This window comes from Oncorhynchus mykiss, chromosome 26, assembly GCF_013265735.2.
Source record: "Oncorhynchus mykiss isolate Arlee chromosome 26, USDA_OmykA_1.1, whole genome shotgun sequence".
NCBI classification, from domain to species: domain Eukaryota; kingdom Metazoa; phylum Chordata; class Actinopteri; order Salmoniformes; family Salmonidae; genus Oncorhynchus; species Oncorhynchus mykiss.
This window is the reverse complement of record NC_048590.1, coordinates 33,978,392-34,003,497: the sequence shown is the minus strand read 5'-3', so window position 1 is coordinate 34,003,497 and position 25,106 is coordinate 33,978,392. Positions and strand designations below refer to the sequence as shown.

General features: G+C 43.5%; 2 protein-coding genes across 5 annotated transcripts in view; both read right to left on the bottom strand.

Annotated features, from left to right (window-relative positions):
• The window catches only part of LOC110506682 (tubby protein-like), a 105,910-nt gene extending 105,091 nt beyond the window's left edge, over positions 1-819 (bottom strand). For 2 of the 3 annotated variants that reach the window (XM_021586473.2, XM_021586475.2), the window contains exon 1: positions 524-819. In XM_021586473.2, the coding sequence (XP_021442148.2) occupies positions 524-579 (56 nt within the window). In that variant the 5' untranslated portion in view covers positions 580-819. The remainder of the gene's footprint in view (positions 1-523) is intronic. The other variant, XM_021586476.2, reaches the window with a different exon arrangement.
• A 4,955-nt stretch (positions 820-5,774) lies between these two features.
• Positions 5,775-25,106, bottom strand: part of LOC110506681 (ras-related protein R-Ras2) — a 53,706-nt gene continuing 34,374 nt past the window's right edge. Inside the window, exons 1-6 of one of the 2 annotated variants that reach the window (XM_036963598.1) lie at positions 12,841-12,989; positions 12,503-12,590; positions 12,150-12,252; positions 10,731-10,839; positions 9,529-9,647; positions 5,775-7,977 (exon numbers count right to left, since the gene is read on the bottom strand). In XM_036963598.1, coding sequence (XP_036819493.1) covers positions 7,890-7,977; positions 9,529-9,647; positions 10,731-10,839; positions 12,150-12,252; positions 12,503-12,590; positions 12,841-12,885 — 552 coding nt within the window. In that variant the 5' untranslated portion in view covers positions 12,886-12,989 and the 3' untranslated portion in view covers positions 5,775-7,889. Of the gene's footprint in view, positions 7,978-9,528; positions 9,648-10,730; positions 10,840-12,149; positions 12,253-12,502; positions 12,591-12,840; positions 12,990-25,106 lie in introns of those variants that run through there. The other variant, XM_021586472.2, reaches the window with a different exon arrangement.

Below are 25,106 nucleotides of genomic sequence, written 5' to 3'. Positions count from 1 at the left end.
AAATCACTGCTTCGACACACACACACACACACACACTTATCTAGGTCATATAAATTTGTCATGCCAGTGTCAAAATGCCTCATGATAACAACTGATTTACAGTGTAGACTGCATGACAGCCTAATTCATATTCTATCAATATCTGGATTTTTAAATACATACATACATGAGAGAGAGAGAGAGAGAGAGAGAGAGAGAGAGAGAGAGAGAGAGAGAGAGAGAGAGAGAGAGAGAGAGAGAGAGAGAGAGAGAGAGAGAGAGAGAGAGAGAGAGAGAGAGAGAGAGAGAGAGAGAGATAGATAGATAGATAGATAGATAGATAGATAGATAGATAGATAGATAGACATAGACTAGGCTTCTGCATTTAACTGGTTTTGTAGGTTGGTTTATCAATCACAACCAACTTCTGATTAGATATGACAATGGTAGCCTGCTAAACAAAGGCAAAGGAGAGGTTCTGCTGGCAAGTTGGTGATATCAGCTCGCATAACAAGGTAAATGTTGACAAAGGGTAGACGCTTACCTGTCATAACTCCATCGACTGTATGACATGTTCCTGTTGCTGCTGACTCCTTCCATGACTTCTATGGGATGTTGCTAAATAGGGTTCAACGTGACACGAAAATAAAACCTGGGTTTAGATGCCACGCCAATATTTCTCACCAGTTCTAGCGTTTCCTCCTCGAACGAATGGGAGTTGAGATGTGGTGCACATCGATTCAGGGACTCACTTTCTATAGGCTATACCATTTGGAATGTGAAGGGAAAAAATCAGTGCGCGCAAGTTGACAAGCATGTCAATAATTTGACGAATGCATGGGTTACTCCATTAGTTGCGCGCACGCAGGCATGTTCACGTCTATTTCGATGAAATACATCATTGCGTAATTTTCGAGCAAAAACATCAAATTTCACTTGTATTTCATTAAAATATGTATAGTCTCCATCCTCTGTAACAGTGTCCCCCAGATTGTAACGCCCGTTGGTCTCATCTGGTGATGATGTTGGAAAGGTGTAGCATTGTGATTTGAATTATTATCTGTATTTGTTGGCCTACCATTCATTCCATTATTATTTAATTATTAATGGACAGTATTGAACTCTATCTCCTTGGGCATGATTGATAGCCTACACATGCTTACATATTCATGTTTTCTTCTGGTTGCACTGTAAATGAAAGATCATTTTCAGGCATATACAAAGTGGTCAGAGCTATCTGTTGATATTTCTTGGCCGTGTATACCTACGTATTCTGGGGAGACATATCTTCCGTAAAAATGTCTTTGCTTCAGAAAATCAATGTTGACTGAAAGCAATGCCTTAATAACACAGAGAAATCACTGCTTCTGAACACACACACACACACACACACACACACACACATTTTTCTAGCAAAATCAAATGTATTTATTAACACTGATTGATAACATAAGCCAGTTACAGAAAGCATGGGTTTAATCTTTTTGGGTTGCGTCTGGAGGTGTTTGGCACATAGGCTTATTATTGCCTTTAACACAACCTGTTGACCCTGAATCCCTTAAACTCTCCTTGACAGCTCAGAGGGGGAGAGAGAGATGTGATGAATGCCTGACAGCCAATGTCCCTTAGGATTGGCCTTGAAGTTCGCTAAGCAAAGGCATTGAAAAAGTGGAGTGACAGTTGCCAATTTGGAGCAGTCATATAGTAGAACATATATATAGAACATAATTATATTGAAGAAAAATATAAACACAACATGCAACAAGATTTTACTGAGTTACAGTTCATATAAGGAAATCAGTCAATTGTAATAAAATATATTTAATAGGCCTTAATCTATGGATTTCACATGACTGACGATCCCACAGGTGAAGAATGTGTGGATGTCCTGGGCTGGCATGGTTACAGGTGGTCTGCGGTTATGAGGCCAGTTGGACGTACTGTCAAATTCTCAAACCCAAAAAACGGAGGCAGCTTATTGTAGAAAACTGAACATTCAATTCTCTGTGAACAGCTCTGGTGGACATTCCTGCAGTCAGCATGCCAATTGCACACTCCCTCAAAACTTGAGACATCTGTGGCATTGTGTTGTGCGAAAAAACTGCACAGTTTAAAGTGGCCTTTTATTGTCCCCAGCACAGGGTGCACCTGTGTAATGATCATGCTGCTTAATCAGCTTCTTGATATGCCACACTTGTGGCAAGATTATTTTTTGGCAAAGGAGAAATGCTCACTAACAGGAATGTAAACAAATTTGTTCACAACATTTGAGAGAAATTAGCTTTGTGTGTGTATGGAACATTTCTGGGATTTGTTTTCCAGCTCATCAAACATGGGACCAACACTTTACCTGTTGCGTTTATATTTTGGTTCAGTGTATATAGCCCACTCCTGCCGAGGCCAAGTCCAACTCATAAGATTTCACAACATTTCTAACAGCACAGCAGGATTGAAAGAGAGTGTGCGGATGAATAAAGGGGTCCCTCATTATCAGGTACATTGAAAGTTCACACAAAAAGCTGTGTCAGTGACAAGAATGAGGTAAACACATATAATGGTCATCAGATTTTCTAAAGCAGCTGGTTTGGATGCCTGCCTTCCGGACTGTGACTTTGAGCCAAATGCAAAGCGAGATCTTTCATTGGGACATTGAGAGAGATTGGGATTTGCCTAGGAAGTGTGGATGAGTGGGCACCCTCCCTTCCTTTCTCCTGCCAAACCCCAGTGTCAATGGATAGACGCTATGAGGGGGTGGCGGTGGACCTTGGCAGTCTCAATAGGGGTCCCTCAGAGGCATGTTGAATCAGACCCAGGCTCAATAGTAAAAGGGGTTGACTCCCTGACAACTGGGACAGGCAGCTCAGACAAACCGTGAGAGTTTGGGGATGTGCAGTAGCCCACTGAGTCACGACTTTAAAAAACACGAGCCAGCTGGGAAATTGTGTCCCAGTGAACGGTTGAGATTATACAATACTATGTAACAATTATACAATGTCTTGTAACCTTTCCAAAGAAATCTCCCACTCCCTCCAGAGAAACTCAGCATGACTGCTGATTGATGATGGTGCTGGCGAACGAGGAACAGAACTCCCTTTGATTTAATTAGGTGATTTGCAGTGATAAAGGGTGCCATTGAAATCCTTGTCCTTATTAGTGCCCACATTTTAGGCTTTTGAATAACAGTAGAGTGAGTCAGCAAAACACAGGTGGAGGGTATGAAAACAAATGGTAACCAAGGGGATGCAGAAATCCATTTAAGAGAGTCACTCAAACATAAAATGCCTACAACAACATGATATTTGTGTATTTTGGGCTTTCATTACTATTAAATTTTCAAGTTTTCAAGACAGGGTTCTAGTTTGAACCATGTTAAAACACAAGGAATATCATCCACCATCATCACTGATATGTCCAATCAACAGTTTTACGACTTTAAGAGGCACTGCACTACCCAACATATATCCTAGCTCGGCTCCCTCTAGTGTAGACAATGATTGAGAACAAAATAAGGAACAGGAGAGAGAGAGGAGAGAGATGACACGCAATAAGGTAATAGCGGTAAGTTCACCTGTCTCTAAAAAAGCTCTGAAGAAACCACAAAGCTCATATATATGAGATGACTACCACCAAACTTAAACTCTCAGTGAAAGGATGGTAATATCCTCGTATTTTAACAGAGCTGGAATAATGCCCTCCCAACACATACTATTTTCTCTGTAACTGTAGTATAGTTATTCTCCGACCCTCTCACCTTTCATTTGTAGTGGAGACGATAATCACTGCAACAGATAGTAGATGGACACCACTGAGCACACACACAACTGTCGGTGTCACACCTTCTAATGAGCCACATGAATGTGTGTGCATAAGCACAGTGCTTGCAGTTGTGTGTCCATGTGGGAGAGATGCAGTATAGGCCACTGTGTGTTCATCTCTACAATGGAACCCCTGAGGGAAAAACAGACTGGAATGTTCCGTGATTCTTCGCTGAGAAGACCTGGAGTTAGTCACCCAGAATTGCTGCATTGTCAGAGATCTCTACTCCTCTCCCTAGTTCAGTATTACACCCTCAGAGCCCTGCACATCCTCTTCTCTGAGTACAGTACCTGTGTGCGTCTGACTGGAGTATAAATGTGGTTGAGAGAGAAGCCAGTTGGATGTAGTATACTGTACATTAGTATGCATCAGGAGGATCCATCTCTCTGTGCAGCCATAGCTGCTCTGTATCAAAGCAACAAGGATACTGTTGTGCTGCCAGTAAGGCACAGACAATTAAGGACATCCTATGGTCTCCCTCCCTACCCTGTGTATTTTGATCAAAGGCCTGCATTTGAGCGGAGGTCTACAGCCAACTGAGACATATCTCCAGACACAGCCTTGCATGCATTATTTATCTGAGAATTAAGGGGGAAATGTCTCCTGAGCCCAACTGCTGCCATGGCGCCTGGTCAAAGCCTTGCTTTCATTTCTGCCAGCAGATAGAATGAATGAGATCCAGTTGATGAAAATAATGTCCTCTGCATGACTTTTTAGGACCATTACAGATCAAACCTAACTCCACAAATATAACCAAAGCTTATATCTGAGAAATGATTTGACAGCTGTGGGGTACAGAGGCCCAGCAGTGACAAATGTGTGCCCCCTGTGTCTCTTTCTAGGTACAGGGGCCTGGCCTGCAGTGACCAAACTGTCTCTGACTTGTGTAGTGACAGTAGATTGTTACAGCTGTTATGAATGAGTCCAAGCATAATGTGATTGGATTCCCATAGCCATCTGTTCCCCAGTCAATACAATGACTGGTACTCTTTAGATAATGTAGAACCAGTCAATACAATTCTTTAGATAATGTAGAACCAGTCAAAGGACAACAGCTCATCTAGGTTTCCAGTAGCCGACACAGTAGATGTTCAGAGGCTATGTATTCAGACTCATGCACCACATCACGTAAGGATTTCTCCAGTATACAGCCGTAGCAGTCAATGATACATTGTATGGTTATTTGGAGACAAAGCCAGGTAGAATGGTAATAGCATTTAAATGACTGTGCTTGACTTGAGTGCACTACACACTGTATTGTTTCCAGCCCAGCAACACCACACAGATGACTCAGAGTCAAGGCCACCGAGAACAAACAGCCAAAAGTAGGAATTATCTTCAAGGGTTCTTTTCAAACCAAATCTCACAGTGATCCTCTGTTGATTTGTGAGACATTTGTGCAGGGTGCTATGGCAACCATGGCCCTGTCCTGCTCCCTCCCCTCCAGAGTTGTATTCTACATTCTGGAGACGGCCAATCAGATGTGAAGAACTGAAGTGCTGCCTGGCGTCTGACCCCATATTTCTGTTGTGATGATGGAGATGACAGGAATAACATGATCATCAGCCAGAGAGAGGTGAGCCACACGGGTACACTTACCCTCCATACAAGAACACATTTGTTCCTGTAAGGCAGATCTATCCAGCTGGAAGACAATAAGCTATAGTAGAATGAGTTACATCACCAATAAGACAGCCGTTTTCACGCAGACAGTTCAGAGGTGCTGTTAATGTTGGAATGTTATTAGTGAAGACAGTGGTCCATCCTCATTATGACAACAGGTGTTCAGTGGGTATAAAATGATGGAATCTTCTCATTTTATTCCTCTTTGATTGGATACATCCATTTTCTCAAAGCAATATCTGCCAACACAACTGTTATTGTTCCACCTCGCTTCACAATACAAGGTCAACAAAATATGAAGTTCACCAAATGCAGGACTTCTCAAAAAAACTAAAACAAAAGGAATATTCGCTATTATAGTTTGCTGAATGACAGATTTTATTATAGCACCAGAAGCTATACATGGGGCAAGGGGCATGGACTTGAAAATAATAAAATATATGAATTGAATGTGCTGTACATAAAGTCTGCCAAAAGACAGGAGGTGGTACTTACAGACTCCACCATTGAGCAGAACACATGAATCTGTGACCCAAACATTGACCTAGAGAACAGTGAAGAGAAGAGTGAACGGCCTACCCACAATCCACCATGCTAGTAGGTCAGGTGGGCTGAGTGGAGACGCTCAACCAACACATTGGTTGACATTTGCAGAATGGGCATTGGGCAAGGTAGTGGGGAATGGTCAAGGAAAATGTGTCACCAACACCAAGAACTCTTGGAACATTAGGCCAAATGAGAACTAATCAAATCAAGAGGAGGAAAGGTTCTGGACCACAGGTTGGTCAAGAACCAATGTAGGCCTACAGTCTTCTTCAGTTCAAAACCAGCTAAGGGAATTATACATTCCTCTTTACATATACACACAGCTGTGCTGTCAGAGCATATTCACTTTACAGACATATAAAAATACTTGTCAACTAGTTTGATAAGAAAATAATGTATAAAAGTATAAAGTAAAAACATTTACTCAAGTCCATCAAATAATCATTTTCGTATGCTTCTTTTTGTCTTATATTACATGATGATATAACAACACTACAATAGTTCATTGGTTTCTATTAAGCATAAATACAGATCATATTGAAAAGGATGACAAGACAACAGAATGTGTGAATTGTCTTGATGTTAACTTTAAAGGTGAGAGGTCAGGTGATAACCTCCATGTGACTGTGGGAGTCATGGAAACAGCTCCAAACTGGCCCAGAGTCACACCAATAACCTTGGAGGACATGAACACATCTCCAAGAATAATTGAAGGCAGTGTGTAACAAACAACCATGTCATTGAAATGAAGTTACAGTTTGTTTATGAGTGAGCGTCAACAGCTCAATACCTCTGTCTACTTTTAAGTAATAACTACGTTCCAAAAGAGAGCCAAATAGATGGTACAAAAATCAATGTTCCAACTGAGAGGGATTGATTTGAAAAGATATGTCAGAGAGGAGCATTTCTGAAACTGGTCTGCTATTAACATCATCATTATCAGTGAGGTACATAAATACTACCCATGGTCTCTTCTGCACTGCTTGGCAAAGATTAAAAACATAAAGAGTTTAAAATGTTTAATTCTGATTAGGCCAACCTGACTCTGAGCTAGTCAACAACAACAGGTAAGAGTCAGAGAAGAGTTGTACAACTAAATAAATAAAACAGGTTTGATATCATGTTATTAGAAGCCTAAAGTCTATGAACCTTACAATACAAATACAGTAAACATTCCATATTTGGCCAGTGAGATGAGTGCAGAATCCATAGACATAGAAATGGATCCGCTGACGACGCTGGAAAGTTAAGTTGTCATAATAACTTTAGGGCTATCTAGGTTTATACTGTACAGTGTACATACTTGTATACATGTTATGTTCATAGAAGTCAAACCAAACTCATCAACCTTACACGCTGTACTGTGGCGATTTAATAAATCATTACAAATGCGTTTTCAAAATCACAACAAATGTCACTTATGTACAGTAGCGGATGAGCACATGGAAGTAAAAACGGATATGGCATGACATACACAGAGCTTCATAAGATCACCTCTCTATTCTGATGAGAAACTGGTATCTAGTAAACCTCTCATTGACATTCTGGATATATATATATTTCTCATTCAATCTCGGCAAAAAGTACAAATGTCACTGCAAGGCAAGAAAAAGTCCTTCAGAATACAAAAAATGATATTGTTTAGCTGATTTAAGAGGCAATGTTTAGTGTTAGGACTTTCTCATATGAATTGGATTATTGTTGAAGGTCAAGTGGTGTTTTTTAACATTTGGCGTTGTCAGTTTCTTCTAGAAGTGAAGTCCGGGGGCAGGGGGGGCAGTAGTTCCTGGTAACTACCACAGGAACTTCTGTTGAAGTCATGCACGTGGAGAAGGCAGCGCTCAGTCATCCATACAGGATGTCATGTCAGGCAGGAGGCGGGGACTTGTGACAGTAGCTGGGTGAGTGACAGTGATAAGGCCCACTCAGACGATCACACAATGGCAGCCACTCTTGTCCTTTTCTTTCCGCGTGGGTTCTGGCGAGGGTGGGCATTCCTGTTCCTGGAATTTCCTGTGAGGAGAAAGTGCATTATTACATTATGAGTAAGCAGAGATAGAAAGATTCTAACAAAATAATCTGACTCATTCAAGCAACAATTGTTTTGTTCTGGCTTTGAGTGTAGATGAGATCACATCCTGTCATTGACATTAGGGCATTCTCACATATGAAATTCGGTACTCTGGTTCAGTTTTCTGGATCGTTTGTGAGAATTCTACAGAATACGTTTTGATTTCACAAAACCTGTAAATAAAAGTTTCAGGGTGCAATTAGCAAGACGCACATTCTACATCAGTGTTTTCCAACCCTGGTCCTCCAGTACCCCCAACAGTACACATGTTTATTGTAACCCAGGACAAGCACACCTGATTCAACTTGTTAACTAATCAGCAAGCCCTCAATGAGTTGAATCAGGTGTGGTTGTCCAGGTCTACAATGAAACTGTGTAATGTTGGGGGTACTGGAGGACCATGGTTGGGAAACACTGTTCTACATGATGTTAGCAAGTTAGCTTGTTTAAAACGGGCAAAAAGTTCCACCTGTCTCGCACTGCCACCTGGTACTCTAGTCCTGGGTCTTGAACCCGCTACTCACGCAGGACCAGGATTCGTTGCAGCTAGGGTTTGTTTCTGTTTCAAACATGCTTTATAGCTCAGATCAGGGTACCAAACTTTCCAGGGTCCAGATCATAAGGGGATATGTGAAAGTGCCCTTAGTGACATTCCATGTGGAAGTATTGCATAAAGTACCTTTCAAATGTACTTGAGAAAGACAGACTAGTGCTAGTGAAGGAATAAAAGCTGAAACTACTTATTTTCCTCAACCCATTGCCACTGTATTCAGGGAGGTATAGTGGGGTTGTGGTGCCACCTACAGTCAGTAATGAATCCACCCACCTGATTACTCTAACGAACTCTACAGTCAGTAATGAATCCACCCACCTGATTACTCTAACTAACTCTACAGTCAGTAATGAATCCACCCACCTGATTACTCTAACTAACTCTACAGTCAGTAATGAATCCACCCACCTGATTACTCTAACTAACTCTACAGTCAGTAATGAATCCACCCACCTGATTACTCTAACTAACTCTACAGTCAGTAATGAATCCACCCACCTGATTACTCTAACTAACTCTACAGTCAGTAATGAATCCACCCACCTGATTACTCTAACTAACTCTACAGTCAGTAATGAATCCCCCCACCTGATTACTCTAACCAACTCTACAATCAGTAATGAATCCACCCACCTGATTACTCTAACGAACTCTACAGTCAGTAATGAATCCACCCACCTGATTACTCTAACTAACTCTACAGTCAGTAATGAATCCACCCACCTGATTACTCTAACTCTACAGTCAGTAATGAATCCCCCCACCTGATTACTCTAACCAACTCTACAATCACTAATGAATCCACCCACCTGATTACTCTAACTAACTCTACAGTCAATAATGAATCCACCCACCTGATTACTCTAACTAACTCTACAGTCAGTAATGAATCCACCCACATGATTACTCTAACTTTAAAGTCAGTAATGAATCCACCCACCTGATTACTCTAACCAGCTCGTGGAAAGCCTGGTCTACATTCATACGGATTTTGGCTGAGGCCTCCATATATGTCACCTTGAGCTGTCTGGCCAGCTGCTGGCCCTCCTCCTGGGTCACCTGAAGGAACGAAACAGGTACAGGGATAGATAAATAGCATGTACTCCTTGGCATCACCCTGTGCCCCAGCTGGGTGAAGACTTCACTTTAGGACCAATAGAACGGTTTCAAATGATCAAACAAGACTCAGGAAACTAGTGACATCTGCTGGTGAGGTTGAGAAACACATGGGTCAGAGGGTTCACATCCAAGAGTGGGTCACTAAGAAATATGTAAACAATACAGCAAATGTATCACATTACATTTTACATTCAAATAGCACCTGATTTATATGTGCTTAGCTAGAATATTGTTGCTTCTGGTCCATCCTAAACTATTATGACAAGATTAGAGACCAGGGCCCGTATCCACCAAGCGTCTCTGTGTAGGAGTGCTGATCTAGGATCAGTTTAGCCTTTTAGTTCATAATAAATAAGATTGTATGGACAGATCCTGGATTAGCACTCCTACTCTGAGATACTTTGTGGATACGGGCTCAGACCTCATTGCAAAATCATTTATTCTACTGTCCTAAAACAGCTGAACCCATTGAGTTGCCAGTAATGGTTAGAACTGAATCATACTCCTTAACCAATATGTTAAAGACCACATTTAGACTAATTCATTTGGATGAATCATATTGAGTTATCAATTTTAACAGAGGCCCCACATTATATTCAGTCAATAAAAATAATTATGACAGTAATTGATGTGATAAATGCATTTATATTTGATCAGATGAGAGAATGTGTTTTATTCCAGCAGATGACAGTGTGGAGTCATGTGGGAAAGTGAACTGCAGCTGAAAGCCAATGAAGGCCACGGAATGAGCCCTCTCCTTTTCATACCCTCCCTCCCTCCTCTTTTCCTCTGTCCCACAATGTTTTTGTTGGTCACCTTCTCTTTCTCTCTTTTTCTCACTCCCTCTTTGTCTACCCAAATAGCTCCAGCCACCACCACCACTATCAATTTTCACATTTCAAAATGTAAATGAGAAATGACACATTTTTAAAGTTTGTTGCTTTATATTTACTTTCCTCACATCACCCTAACATGTATGTGTATTTGCGCTGTAGCTGGGCCGTTAGGAGGACTGCTACTCACCTGTCTCTGGAGCTCCAGATCGGCTTTATTGCCTACAAGGATCATGGGAAATTCATCACGGTCTTTGACTCTGAGGATCTGTCTTTGGAATTTGTAGATTTCTTCAAAGCTGTGAAACATAAAGCACGCAGCATCACTCGATGCCCCCAGTAAACTCTACACATTACCCAGCCAGAAGGGAGCGTGATTACAACACCAAACTGTGACATAGAGCTCAGACATAAAGATAAAGCTGAGATAAAGCTGGTGCCTCTGTGGACCTCCCAGGAATGTTGTCTCACAGCCACAAAAAATGAACCCCCCCTGCCCTCCCCTCCCCCACTGCACCCAGGCAGAAGGGATTGACGTCTCTGTGAATCAGAAAGGGTGGGTGAAGGGTGAAGGGAGGTACTCCAGAGCACAGACAGAGAAGTCAATGAACTCCTGTGGTACTGCATGCCTCAATGTTCCAGAAATGTTTGCATGAGCATTGCAGTAAAGCCTTGGTGAACTTGTGAGCAGCCTCAGCACAGGCTTGCCTGCCTTCCATTGACCAGGGAGGGGCCCTAAGCAGGTCCGTCCCTTTAACCAGAGCTTTGCTCCCCGTTGACTTGAAAGGCTTTTAGTGTAATACAAATATCATGCTAACTGTTTGAACCAAACGGCATACATAGAAATATCCCCCCAGAGAGAAAGGGAAACAGAATGTAACCACACACCCAGGAGTGTGTTCTAGTGAATGGCCCCCGGCGGGCAGCTTGGCGATCACATAGTAAATCTGGAGAGCCTTGACTAACGTAAATGGAGGAAGGAAAGACTGTTTACAGCACGGAGAGAGGGGACTCTGAGGGGTGGGTTGAGACACACCCCAACACATTGCTGCTCAGGGACCAGAGGGGTGACAAGGGCCCAAGACTGCCGACCACAGCACTACAGGACAGCACATATAGAGGGGATGCATTCATTCTCATGCAGGGGATTTAATGCAGGGTTTTTACACAGAAAACCAAAGCCTGTAAAGAGGTGGATGTTGAAAGAGAGGTATATGAGCAGAGGAGAACAAAAGAGAATGACGACACAGGTTGGCAAGAACGGAAGTGTGGGAGAACAAGAGAGAGTGAGGGAGAGAGATGTATGTGTTTAGCATGAGAGGGAGAGCGAGAGAGAGGAGCAGGCAGACAGAGGGAGAAAGAGAGCGATGGAGAAAAATGTTGACCAAGATAGGTGCAGATAGAGAGACGTGCAGACAGAGCGAGAGTGAGAGAGAGGAAAGGGAAAACAGAGATAGGTGCAGACAGAGAGAGAGAGGGACAGTCAGGCAGACACAGAGAGAGGGACAGTCAGGCAGACACAGAGAGAGGGACAGTCAGGCAGACAGAGAGAGGCACAGACAGATAGAGAGGCAGCATGGGGGTGGCACGTGACTGGGTTGTCACTCACCTTCCTCTGTCAGTGACTGAGAAGACAAGCAGGAAGCCCTCCCCTGTCCTCATGTATTGTTCTCTCATGGCTCCAAACTCTTCCTGTCCGGCCGTGTCCAGGACTAACAAACACAGGGACAGACACGTTAGACACACACACACACACACACACACACACACACACACACACACACACACACACACACACACACACACACACACACAGTAGCACTTCTCCTGAAAAAGGTACTGTACAAAACTTAACCCTCCAAGAGAACAGTAATCTCCTGTGAAGGCTGGAATTTCTCAATGAACATTAGTGTTGTGGTCAGATTTCTCCTGTTTGTTTACAGGCTGAGGGTCTATACTTACTGTCAAGCCGGGCCGCCCTCTCGTCAATGACACACTGCTTCGTATACGAGTCTTCAATCGTGGGATCATAGTCAGTGACAAAGTAGGACTGGAGAGAGAAAGAGGGAGAGAGAAAGAGGGAGAGTGAACATGGTGTACAGTAAGGACTGAGGAGACATACAGCAGAGAAGGCAGTGAGATAAACAACTGGCTTTGGCTCGGTCTTCTAGAGAGTAAACACTCCATCCACTTGTGTTGTTCAGTAACTCGTTGACCTCTACACTACTATGCAGCATGCAGGAGGTAAACACATAATCCTGACCCGTGTGTTGTGAAAGCCAGGGTAAATACGGACTCACATAACCACTCCACTGTTTCTGAGGGCCACAGGAAAACGAGGTCATCTGGAGTGTTCATGACCAAAACACTGCTAATGTCACTGGCACTTCTGTCGCCACTATTCCAACAATGACACTAATTAGCCATCTTCCAGAGGCTGGTAATGAAGCAGTGACTGGGACTGCCTGTCTGTAGGTAGAGGCGGGGCTTGAAGCTGTGCATTTTATTACATTTTCTCTGCATGTTTTGGAGGCCGCTCCTGTGGGACTAGTTAAGTGACAGCTGAGAACGACATACAAAGCATGTCCTATATCAGAGTGGAACACAGTGCACTGGCTCCATGTGGACAGGAGGGGTGGACTCACTGCTGAGAACAACATTATGTCACCGCAGGTAAAAATACATTTACATTTGAGTCATTTAGCAGACGCTCTTATCCAGAGAAACTTACAAGAGCAATTAGGGTTAAGTGCCTTGCTCAAGGGCACATTGACAGATTTTTCACCTAGTAGGCTCAGGGATTCAAACCACCAACCTTTTGGTTACTGGCCTAACACTCTTAACCGCTAGGCTACCATTAATAAAACAGTCTGCATTTGTTCCAATGCATGAATCATGTTTCCATTTTAAACAAATTATTGTGACAGGAGTGGATCTAATTTGGCAGTGAATTAAATCAGTGTATGTGTATTGATTCATGGCACATGGCCACCTGTTTGACTGTTAAAATATGCATTGTCTTTTTCAGTTAATCCACCGATGCAGATGGAAATATACTGCCTTCTCTCCCTGCCTCTTTCTCTCCCTGCCTCTTTCTCTCCCTTAATAAACCCCTCTTTCTCTCCCTGCCTCTTTCTCTCCATGCCTCTTTCTCTCCCTTAATAAACCCATTTCTTACTACCTACTCCACACATTCTCCAACTCTCTCACATGCATTATTTCATACAAATTTCCTTTTCCCTCCATATTTCTCTGTTGCACACATAAACTCGCCCTTCCCATACTATCTCTCTCCCTCACCCAAGCTCGTTCCTTCTCTCTCCCCATGCCTCTCCCTCTCTCCCCATGCCTCTCCCTCTCTCCCCATGCCTCTCCCTCAACTCCCATGCCTCTCCCTCTCTCCCCATGCCTCTCCCTCAACCCCCATGCCTCTCCCTCTCTCCCCATGCCTCTCCCTCTCTCCCCATGCCTCTCCCTCTCTCCCCATGCCTCTCCCTCTCTCCCCATGCCTTTCCCTCTCTCCCCATGCCTTTCCCTCAACCCCCATGCCTCTCCCTCTCTCGTCATGTCTCTCCCTCTCATGTCTCTCCCTCTCCCCCCATGCCTCTCCCTCTCTCCCTAGTCCTCTCTGTATGCGCTGCATGCATGCCGACATCACGTCCACTTGGCACTGTTCAATAATTCATCAGCGGTCCTGCATATGTCTGCAGCCTGCTCTGCTGCTCCACTCTCTCCATGCTGGTTCCCCTGATTGATGAGGCTGCAGAACAGTGAAGCATAGGCTGAGAAAGAGAGAGCGAGAGAGAAAGAGAGAATGTATATCCAGAAACAGCACTGGCTGTATCCAGTTGAAGTCAGAAGTTTACATACACCTTAGCCAAATACATTTCAACTCAGTTTTTCATAATTCCTGACATTTAATCCTAGTAAAAATTCCCTGTCTTAGGTCAGTTAGGATCACCACTTTATTTATTTGAATGTGAAATGTCAGAATAATAGTAGAGAGAATGATTTATTTCAGCTTTTATTTCTTTCATCACATTCCCAGAGGGTCAGAAGTTTACATACATTCAATTACTATTTGGTAGCATTGCCTTTACATTGTTTAACTTCGGTCAAATGTTTCAGGTAGCCTTCCACAAGCTTCCCACAATAAGTTGGGTGAATTTTGACCCATTCCTCCTAACAGAGCTGGTGAAACTGAGTCAGGTTTGTTGGCCTCCTTGCTCGAACACGCTTTTTCAGTTCTGCCCACAAATGTCCATGGGATTGAGGTCAGGGCTTTGTGATGGCCACTCCAATACCTTGACTTTGTTGTCCTTAAGCCACTTCGCCACAACCTTGGAAGTATTCATTTGTAACCAAGTTTTAACTTCCTGACGGATGTCTTGAGATGTTGCTTCAATATATCCACATACATTTCCTACCTCATGATGCCATCTATTTTGTGAAGTGCACCAGACCCTCCTGCAGCAAAGCACACCCACAACATGATGCTGCCACCCCTGTGCTTGGGATGGTGTTCTTCGGCTTACAAGCCTCCCCCCTTTTCCTCCAAACATAACGATGGTCATTATAGCCGTAAGGCTCTCCAGAGGGTAGTGAGGTCTGCACAACGCATCACCGGGGGCAAACTACCTGCCCTCCAGGACACCTACACCACCCGATGTCACAGGAAGGCCATAAAGATCGTCAAGGACATCAACCACCCGAGCCACTGCCTGTTCACCCCGCTATCATCCAGAAGGCGAGGTCAGTACAGGTGCATCAAAGCTGGGACCGAGAGACTGAAAAACAGCTTCTATCTCAAGGCCATCAGACTGTTAAACAGCCACCACTAACACTGAGTGGCTGCTGCCAACACACTGACACCGACTCAACTCCAGCCACTTTAATAATGGGAATTGATGGGAAATTATGTAAATATATCACTAGCCACTTTAAACAATGCTACCTTATATAATGTTACTTACCCTACATTATTCATCTCATATGCATACGTATATACTGTACTCTATATCATCAACTGTATCCTTATGTAATACATGTATCACTAGCCACTTTAAACTATGCCACTTTGTTTACATACTCATCTCATTTGTACATACTGTACTCGATACCATCTACTGTATCTTGCCTATGCTGCTCTGTACCATCACTCATTCATATATCCTTATGTACATATTCTTTATCCCCTTACACTGTGTACAAGACAGTAGTTTTGGAATTGTTAGTTAGATTACTTGTTGGTTATTACTGCATTGTCGGAACTAGAAGCACAAGCATTTCGCTACACTCGCATTAACATCTGCTAACCATGTGTATGTGACATATAAAATTTGATTTGATTTGATTATAGCCAAACAGTTATATTTTTGTTTCATCTGACCAGAGGATATTTCTCCAAAAAGTATGACCTTTGTCCCCATGTGCAGTTACAAACTGTAGCCTGGCTTCTTTTATGGCGGTTTTGGAGCAGTGGCTTCTTCCTGGCTGAGCGGCCTTTCAGGTTATGTCGATATAGGACTCATCCTACTGTGGATATAGATACTTTTGTACCTTTTTCCTCCAGCATCTTCACAAGGTCCTTTGCGGTTGTTCTGGGATTGATTTGCACTTTTCGCACCAAAGTACGTTCATCTCTAGGAGACAGAACGTCTCTCCTTCCTGAGCGGTATGACGGCTGCGTGGTCCCATGGTGTTTATACTTGCATACTATTGTTTGTACAGATGACCGTGGTACCTTCAGGCATTTGTAAATTGTTCCCAAGGATGAACCAGACATGTGGAGGTTTACAATTTTCTTCTCGGGTCTTGGCTGATTTCTTTTGATTTTCCCATGATGTCAAGCAAAGAGGCACTGAGTTTGAAGGTAGGCCTTGAAATACATCCACAGGTACACCTCCCATTGACTCAAATTATGTCAATTAGCCTATCAGAAGCTTCTAAAGCCATGCTATAATTTTCTGGAATTTTCAACTTAGTGTATGTAAACTTCTGACCCACTGGAATTGTGATGAGGAATTATAAGTGAAATAATCTGTCTAGAAACAATTGTTGGAAAAATGACTTGTGTCATGCACAAAGTAGATGTCCTAACCGACTTGCCAAAACTATAGTTTGTTAACAAGACATTTTTGGAGTGGTTGAAAAACTAGTTTTAATGACTCCAACCTAAGTGCATGTAAACTTCTGACTTCAACTGTATGTGATGGATCCTCATATGGCTCATTGGGTACATCACCATTAGCTCCATATTCAACACAGGATGACTCCCACTGTGGGGTGGGTGACTAACTGGGACAACACAACCACAACAGCCTCCCAGGGTGGGAAGGAGCTTAGCTCACTGTTCTTCCCAGCACCATTCAGTCTTCACTGTATGTACAATTGTGTTTGTGCTATCATTCCAATTCCTTGTCACTCCTTGTCATGCAATTGAGTTGGCAAGAGCACAAACAGATCTGGGACCAGGCCATTGAACTTCTATTGTGCAGCCTCACACCACCATCTCCATGACAACACTGGACAGCCATCACTGCACAGACAGCTGATCCTGTCCAGAGTCCAGACTGACCGGTCAGTCATTCAATCTGCAGGGGGTCTAAAGTCTGGTCTGCTTACGCACGCACGCACACACACACCTAGCCACCGACCCCCCCCCCCCCCCCCACAGTGGACTCTCTTTGCATGGTGAAGTGTCCTGACCTTTAGTCGCACCTTAACACAGATGCCAGTGGGAACTGAAAAAAACACTCCCTGTTCAAACACTCCTAAAATGCAAATATTCTCCTCTCAAGTGAATTAACCAATTGCTTCAATGGTAGCTGAGCCTTTTTCATAGAATGACATTTAATTTGAATTTGGAGAGCAGCTGAGGTTAAATCCCTCTTTAACAAAACAGAGTGCTCCTGTAGTCTGACAGAGTTCAGCCAACCCTTCCATAAATGACTTCTGTTTTTGTGTGCACCAACGAGACAGCCTTAGACATTTTCCATATGAGCACCAGTGTGTGTGTGTGTGTGTATATATATATATATATATATATATATATATATATATATATATATATATATATATATATAGTATAGTGTAGAGCCTTGTATAGTGTAGAGCAGAGTATAGAGTAGAGCATAGAGTAGAGAAGAGAGCATGGTGAGCATGGTGTAGAGTATGGTGTAGAGAAGAGCATGGTGTAGAGTATGGTGTAGAGAAGAGCATGGTGTAGAGTAGAGCATGGTGTAGAGCATGGTGTAGAGTAGAGCATGGTGTAGAGTAGAGCATGGTGTAGAGAAGAGCATGGTGTAGAGGACGTTGTAGAGTAGAGCATGGTGTAGAGAAGAGCATGGTGTAGAGTAGAGCATGGTGTAGAGTAGAGCATGGTGTAGAGCATGGTGTAGATCATGTTGTAGAGTAGAGAATGGTGTAGAGTATAGAGCATGGTGTAGAGTATAGAGCATGGTGTAGAGTATAGAGCATGGTGTAGAGTATAGAGCATGATGTAGAGTATAGAGCATGGAGTAGAGTAGAGCATGGTGTAGAGTATAGAGCATGGTGTAGAGCATGGTGTAGAGAAGAGCATGGTGTAGAGCAGAGCATGGTGTAGAGCATGGTGTAGAGTACAGAGCATGGTGTAGAGTACAGAGCATGGTGTAGAGTAGAGCATGGTGTAGAGCATGTTGTAGAGCATGGTGTAGAGTATAGAGCATGGTGTAGAGTAGAGCATGGTGTAGAGTAGAGCATGGTGTAGAGTAGAGCATGGTGTAGAGAAGAGCATGGTGTAGAGTAGAGCATGGTGTAGAGTAGAGCATGGTGTAGGGCATGTTGTAGAGTAGAGCATGGTGTAGAGTATAGAGCATGGTGTAGAGTAGAGCATGGTGTAGAGTAGAGCATGGTGTAGAGTAGAGCATGGTGTAGAGGATGTTGTAGAGTAGAGCATGGTGTAGAGTAGAGCATGGTGTAGAGAAGAGCATGGTGTATAGGATGTTGTAGAGTAGAGCATGGTGTAGAGTAGAGTATGGTGTAGAGTAGAGCATGGTGTAGAGTAGAGCATGGTGTAGAGAAGAGCATGGTGTAGAGGATGTTGTAGAGTAGAGCATGGTGTAGAGCATGTTGTAGAGTAGAGCATGGTGTAGAGAAGAGCATGGTGTAGAGTAGAGCATGGTGTAGAGTAGAGCATGGTGTAGAGCATGGTGTAGAGCATGTTGTAGAGTAGAGAATGGTGTAGAGTATAGAGCATGGTGTAGAGTATAGAGCATGGTGTAGAGTATAGAGCATGGTGTAGAGTATAGAGCATGGTGTAGAGTATAGAGCATGGTGTAGAGTATAGAGCATGGTGTAGAGTATAGAGCATGGTGTAGAGTATAGAGCATGGTGTAGAGAAGAGCATGGTGTAGAGTAGAGCATGGTGTAGAGCATGGTGTAGAGTACAGAGCATGGTGTAGAGTACAGAGCATGGTGTAGAGTAGAGCATGGTGTAGAGCATGTTGTAGAGCATGGTGTAGAGTATAGAGCATGGTGTAGAGTAGAGCATGGTGTAGAGTAGAGCATGGTGTAGAGAAGAGCATGGTGTAGAGAAGAGCATGGTGTAGAGTAGAGCATGGTGTAGAGCATGTTGTAGAGTAGAGCATGGTGTAGAGTAGAGCATGGTGTAGAGCATGTTGTAGAGTACAGAGCATGGTGTAGAGTAGAGCATGGTGTAGAGTAGAGCATGGTGTAGAGTAGAGCATGGTGTAGAGTAGAGCATGGTGTAGAGCATGTTGTAGAGTACAGAGCATGGTGTAGAGTAGAACATGGTGTAGAGTACAGAGCATGGTGTAGAGCATGGTGTAGAGAAGAGCATGGTGTAGAGTAGAGCATGGTGTAGAGCATGTTGTAGAGTAGAGCATGGTGTAGAGTACAGAGCATGGTGTAGAGCATGGTGTAGAGAAGAGCATGGTGTAGAGTAGAGCATGGTGTAGAGCATGTTGTAGAGTACAGAGCATGGTGTAGAGTACAGAGCATGGTGTAGAGTAGAGCATGGTGTAGAGCATGTTGTAGAGTATAGAGCATGGTGTAGAGTAGAGCATGGTGTAGAGTAGAGCATGGTGTAGAGCATGTTGTAGAGTATAGAGCATGGTGTAGAGTAGAGCATGGTGTAGTGTAGAGCATGGTGTAGAGCATGTAGAGTATAGAGCATGGTGTAGAGTACAGAGCATGGTGTAGAGCATGTTGTAGAATAGAGCATGGTGTAGAGTACAGAGCAAGGTGTAGAGTACAGAGCATGGTGTAGAGTAGAGCATGGTGTAGAGTAGAGCATGGTGTAGAGCATGTTGTAGAGTATAGAGCATGGTGTAGAGTAGAGCATGGTGTAGAGTAGAGCATGGTGTAGAGCATGTTGTAGAGTAGAGCATGGTGTAGAGAAGAGCATGGTGTAGAGAAGAGCATGGTGTAGAGAAGAGCATGGTGTAGAGTACAGAGCATGGCGTAGAGTACAGAGCATGGCGTAGAGCATGTTGAGAGCATGGTGTAGAGTACAGAGCATGGTGTAGAGTATAGAGCATGGTGTAGAGCATGGTGTAGAGAAGAGCATGGTGTAGAGTAGAGCATGGTGTAGAGTACAGAGCATGGCGTAGAGCATGTTGTAGAGTAGAGCATGGTGTAGAGTACAGAGCATGGTGTAGAGTACAGAGCATGGTGTAGAGTATAGAGCATGGTGTAGAGTATAGAGCATGGTGTAGATTATAGAGCATGATGTAGAGCACGGTATAGAGCATGGTGTAGAGTATAGAGCATGGTATAGAGCATGGTGTAGAGTATAGAGCATGATGTAGAGTATAGAGCATGGTGTAGAGTACAGAGCATGGCGTAAAGCATGGTGTAGAGTACAGAGCATGGTGTAGAGTACAGAGCATGGTGTAGAGCATGGTGTAGAGTAGAGCATGGTGTAGAGCATGGTGTAGATTATAGAGCATGATGTAGAGCACGGCATAGAGCATGGTGTAGAGTATATAGCATGGTGTAGAGTACAGAGCATGGTGTAGAGTATAGAGCATGGTATAGAGTATAGAGCATGGTGTAGAGTATAGAGCATGGTGTAGAGTATAGAGCATGGTGTAGAGTATAGAGCATGGTGTAGAGTATAGAGCATGGTGTAGAGTATAGGGCATGGTGTATAGTATAGAGCATGGTGTAGAGTATAGAGCATGGTGTAGAGTATAGAGCATGGTGTAGAGTATAGAGCATGGTGTAGAGTATAGAGCCAAGGAGGACCGGTCACGACTTGCAGACTTGTTTTTGAGTTGCTGTGCGTTTTGTTGCCAACCTGTTTTGCTACCTGACAAATTTACGGTTTTTACTTTTTAATTACCGTTTATATTTTTGTTTTTTCCTACTCAACTTTTTCACTCCGGACGCTTTATCTGGACACGATTCGTCAGGACCTCCAACAGCCGAAGCTAAGTAGTAACATTAACATGATGCCTTCTAATTGTAGTCGCTGTACTCGCCTTACGGCGAGGATAGCTGTGCTACAAGCCCAGCTTCAGACGCAATCGCTAGGCAAGGGTAATTTCAGTGTAGGAAAGGATGAAACAGCGTCTGTGCCACCAGTAAGTACAGATAGTAGTATAAATCCCCTGGCACAGTCCCCGCAGCCGGACAACTTTCTCACGGTTTCTGGAAGGAAATGCTGTAGGAACGCTCAACCGGTGTCGCTCATTCAGCCGACAGAAACTTTCAACCGGTTTTCCCCATTAAGCAGCGGGTCGGAGTCAGAGACCGAGTCTTCTCTGGTCTCTACTCCTCCCGTTACGGGGTCTGAGACGCCGAAGCTTCCCACCATTAGCTCTGACAAATTGAAAACTCTAGTCATTGGCGACTCCATTACCCGCAGTATTAGACTTGAGAATCATCCAGCGATCATACACTGTTTACCGGGGGGCAGGGCTACCGACGTTAAGGCTAATCTGAAGATGGTGCTGGCTAAAGCTAAAACTGGCGAGTGTAGAGAGTATAGAGATATTGTTATCCACGTCGGCACCAACGATGTTAGGATGAAACAGTCAGAGATCACCAAGCGCAACATAGCTTCTGCGTGTAAATCAGCTAGAAAGATGTGTCGGCATCGAGTAATTGTCTCTGGCCCCCTCCCAGTTAGGGGGAGTGATGAGCTCTACAGCAGAGTCTCACAACTCAATCGCTGGTTGAAAACTGTTTTCTGCCCCTCCCAAAAGATAGAATTTGTAGATAATTGGCCCTCTTTCTGGGACTCGCCCACAAACAGGACCAAGCCTGACCTGCTGAGGAGTGAAGGACTCCATCCTAGCTGGAGGGGTGCTCTCATTTTATCTACCAACATAGACAGGGCTCTAACTCCTCTAGCTCCACAATGAAATAGGGTGCAGGCCAGGCAGCAGGCTGTTAGCCAGCCTGCCAGCATAGTGGAGTCTGCCACTAGCACAGTCAGTGTAGTCAGCTCAGCTATCACCATTGAGACCGTGTCTGTGCCTCGACCTAGGTTGGGCAAAACTAAACATGGCGGTGTTCGCCTTAGCAATCTCACTAGGATAAAGACCACCTCCATTCCTGTCATTATTGAAAGAGATCATGATACCTCACATCTCAAAATAGGGCTACTTAATGTTAGATCCCTTACTTCAAAGGCAATTATAGTCAATGAACTAATCACTGATCATAATCTTGATGTGATTGACCTGACTGAAACATGGCTTAAGCCTGATGAATTTACTGTGTTAAATGAGGCCTCACCTCCTGGCTACACTAGTGACCATATCCCCCGTGCATCCCGCAAAGGCGGAGGTGTTGCTAACATTTACGATAGCAAATTTCAATTTACAAAAAAAAAAATGACGTTTTCGTCTTTTGAGCTTCTAGTCATGAAATCTATGCAGCCTACTCAATCACTTTTTATAGCTACTGTTTACAGGCCTCCTGGGCCATATACAGCGTTCCTCACTGAGTTCCCTGAATTCCTATCGGACCTTGTAGTCATAGCGGATAATATTCTAATCTTTGGTGACTTTAATATTCACATGGAAAAGTCCACAGACCCACTCCAAAAGGCTTTCGGAGCCATCATCGACTCAGTGGGTTTTGTCCAACATGTCTCTGGACCCACTCACTGTCACAGTCATACGCTGGACCTAGTTTTGTCCCATGGAATAAATGTTGTGGATCTTAATGTTTTTCCTCATAATCCTGGACTATCGGACCACCATTTTATTACGTTTGCAATTGCAACAAATAATCTGCTCAGACCCCAACCAAGGATCATCAAAAGTCGTGCTATAAATTCACAGACAACACAAAGATTCCTTGATGTCCTTCCAGACTCCTTCTGCCTACCCAAGGACGCCAGAGGACAAAAATCAGTTAACCACCTAACTGAGGAACTCAACTTAACCTTGCGCAATACCCTAGATGCAGTTGCACCCCTAAAAACTAAAAACATTTCTCATAAGAAACTAGCTCCCTGGTACACAGAAAATACCCGAGCTCTGAAGCAAGCTTCCAGAAAATTGGAACGGAAATGGCGCCACACCAAACTGGAAGTCTTCCGACTAGCTTGGAAAGACAGTACTGTGCAGTACCGAAGAGCCCTTACTGCTGCTCGATCATCCTATTTTTCTAACTTAATTGAGGAAAATAAGAACAATCCGAAATTCCTTTTTGATACTGTCGCAAAGCTAACTAAAAAGCAGCATTCCCCAAGAGAGGATGACTTTCACTTTAGCAGTGATAAATTCATGAACTTCTTTGAGGAAAAGATTATGATTATTAGAAAGCAAATTACGGACTCTTCCTTAAATCTGCGTATTCCTTCAAAGCTCAGTTGTCCTGAGTCTGCACAACTCTGCCAGGACCTAGGATCAAGAGAGACACTCAAGTGTTTTAGTACTATATCTCTTGACACAATGATGAAAATAATCATGGCCTCTAAACCTTCAAGCTGCATACTGGACCCTATTCCAACTAAACTACTGAAAGAGCTGCTTCCTGTGCTTGGCCCTACTATGTTGAACATAATAAACGGCTCTCTATCCACCGGATGTGTACCAAACTCATTAAAAGTGGCAGTAATAAAGCCTCTCTTGAAAAAGCCAAACCTTGACCCAGAAAATATAAAAAACTATCGGCCTATATCGAATCTTCCATTCCTCTCAAAAATTTTAGAAAAGGCTGTTGCGCAACAACTCACTGCCTTCCTGAAGACAAACAATGTATACGAAATGCTTCAGTCTGGTTTTAGACCCCATCATAGCACTGAGACGGCACTTGTGAAGGTGGTAAATGACATTTTAATGGCATCGGACCGAGGCTCTGCATCTGTCCTCGTGCTCCTAGACCTTAGTGCTGCTTTTGATACCATCGATCACCACATTCTTTTGGAGAGATTGGAAACCCAAATTGGTCTACACGGACAAGTTCTGGCCTGGTTTAGATCTTATCTGTCGGAAAGATATCAGTTTGTCTCTGTGAATGGTCTGTCCTCTGACAAATCAACTGTAAATTTCGGTGTTCCTCAAGGTTCCGTTTTAGGACCACTTTTGTTTTCACTATATATTTTACCTCTTGGGGATGTTATTCGAAAACATAATGTTAACTTTCACTGCTATGCAGATGACACACAGCTGTACATTTCAATTAAATATGGTGAAGCCCCAAAATTGCCCTTGCTAGAAGAATGTGTTTCAGACATAAGGAAGTGGATGGCTGCAAACTTTCTACTTTTAAACTCGGACAAAACAGAGATGCTTGTTCTAGGTCCCAAGAAACAAAGAGATCTTCTGTTGAATCTGACAATTAATCTTAATGGTTGTACAGTCGTCTCAAATAAAACTGTGAAGGACCTCGGCGTTACTCTGGACCCTGATCTCTCTTTTGAAGAACATATCAAGACCATTTCAAGGACAGCTTTTTTCCATCTACGAAACATTGCAAAAATCAGGAACTTTCTGTCCAAAAATGATGCAGAAAAATTAATCCATGCTTTTGTCACTTCCAGGTTAGACTACTGCAATGCTCTACTTTCCGGCTACCCGGATAAAGCACTAAATAAACTTCAGTTAGTGCTAAATACGGCTGCTAGAATCCTGACTAGAACCAAAAAATTTGATCATATTACTCCAGTGCTAGCCTCTCTACACTGGCTTCCTGTCAAAGCAAGGGCTGATGTCAAGGTTTTACTGCTAACCTACAAAGCATTACATGGGCTTGCTCCTATCTATCTCTCTGATTTGGTCCTGCCGTACATACCTACACGTACGCTACGGTCACAAGACGCAGGCCTCCTAATTGTCCCTAGAATTTTTAAGCAAACAGCTGGAGGCAGGGCTTTCTCCTATAGAGCTCCATTTTTATGGAACGGTCTGCCTACCCATGTCAGAGACGCAAACTCGGTCTCAACCTTTAAGTCTCTACTGAAGACTCATCTCTTCAGTGGGTCATATGATTGAGTGTAGTCTGGCCCAGGAGTGGGAGGGTGAACGGAAAGGCTCTGGAGCAACGAACCACCCTTGCTGTCTCTGCCTGGCCGGTTCCCCTCTTTCCACTGGGATTCTCTGCC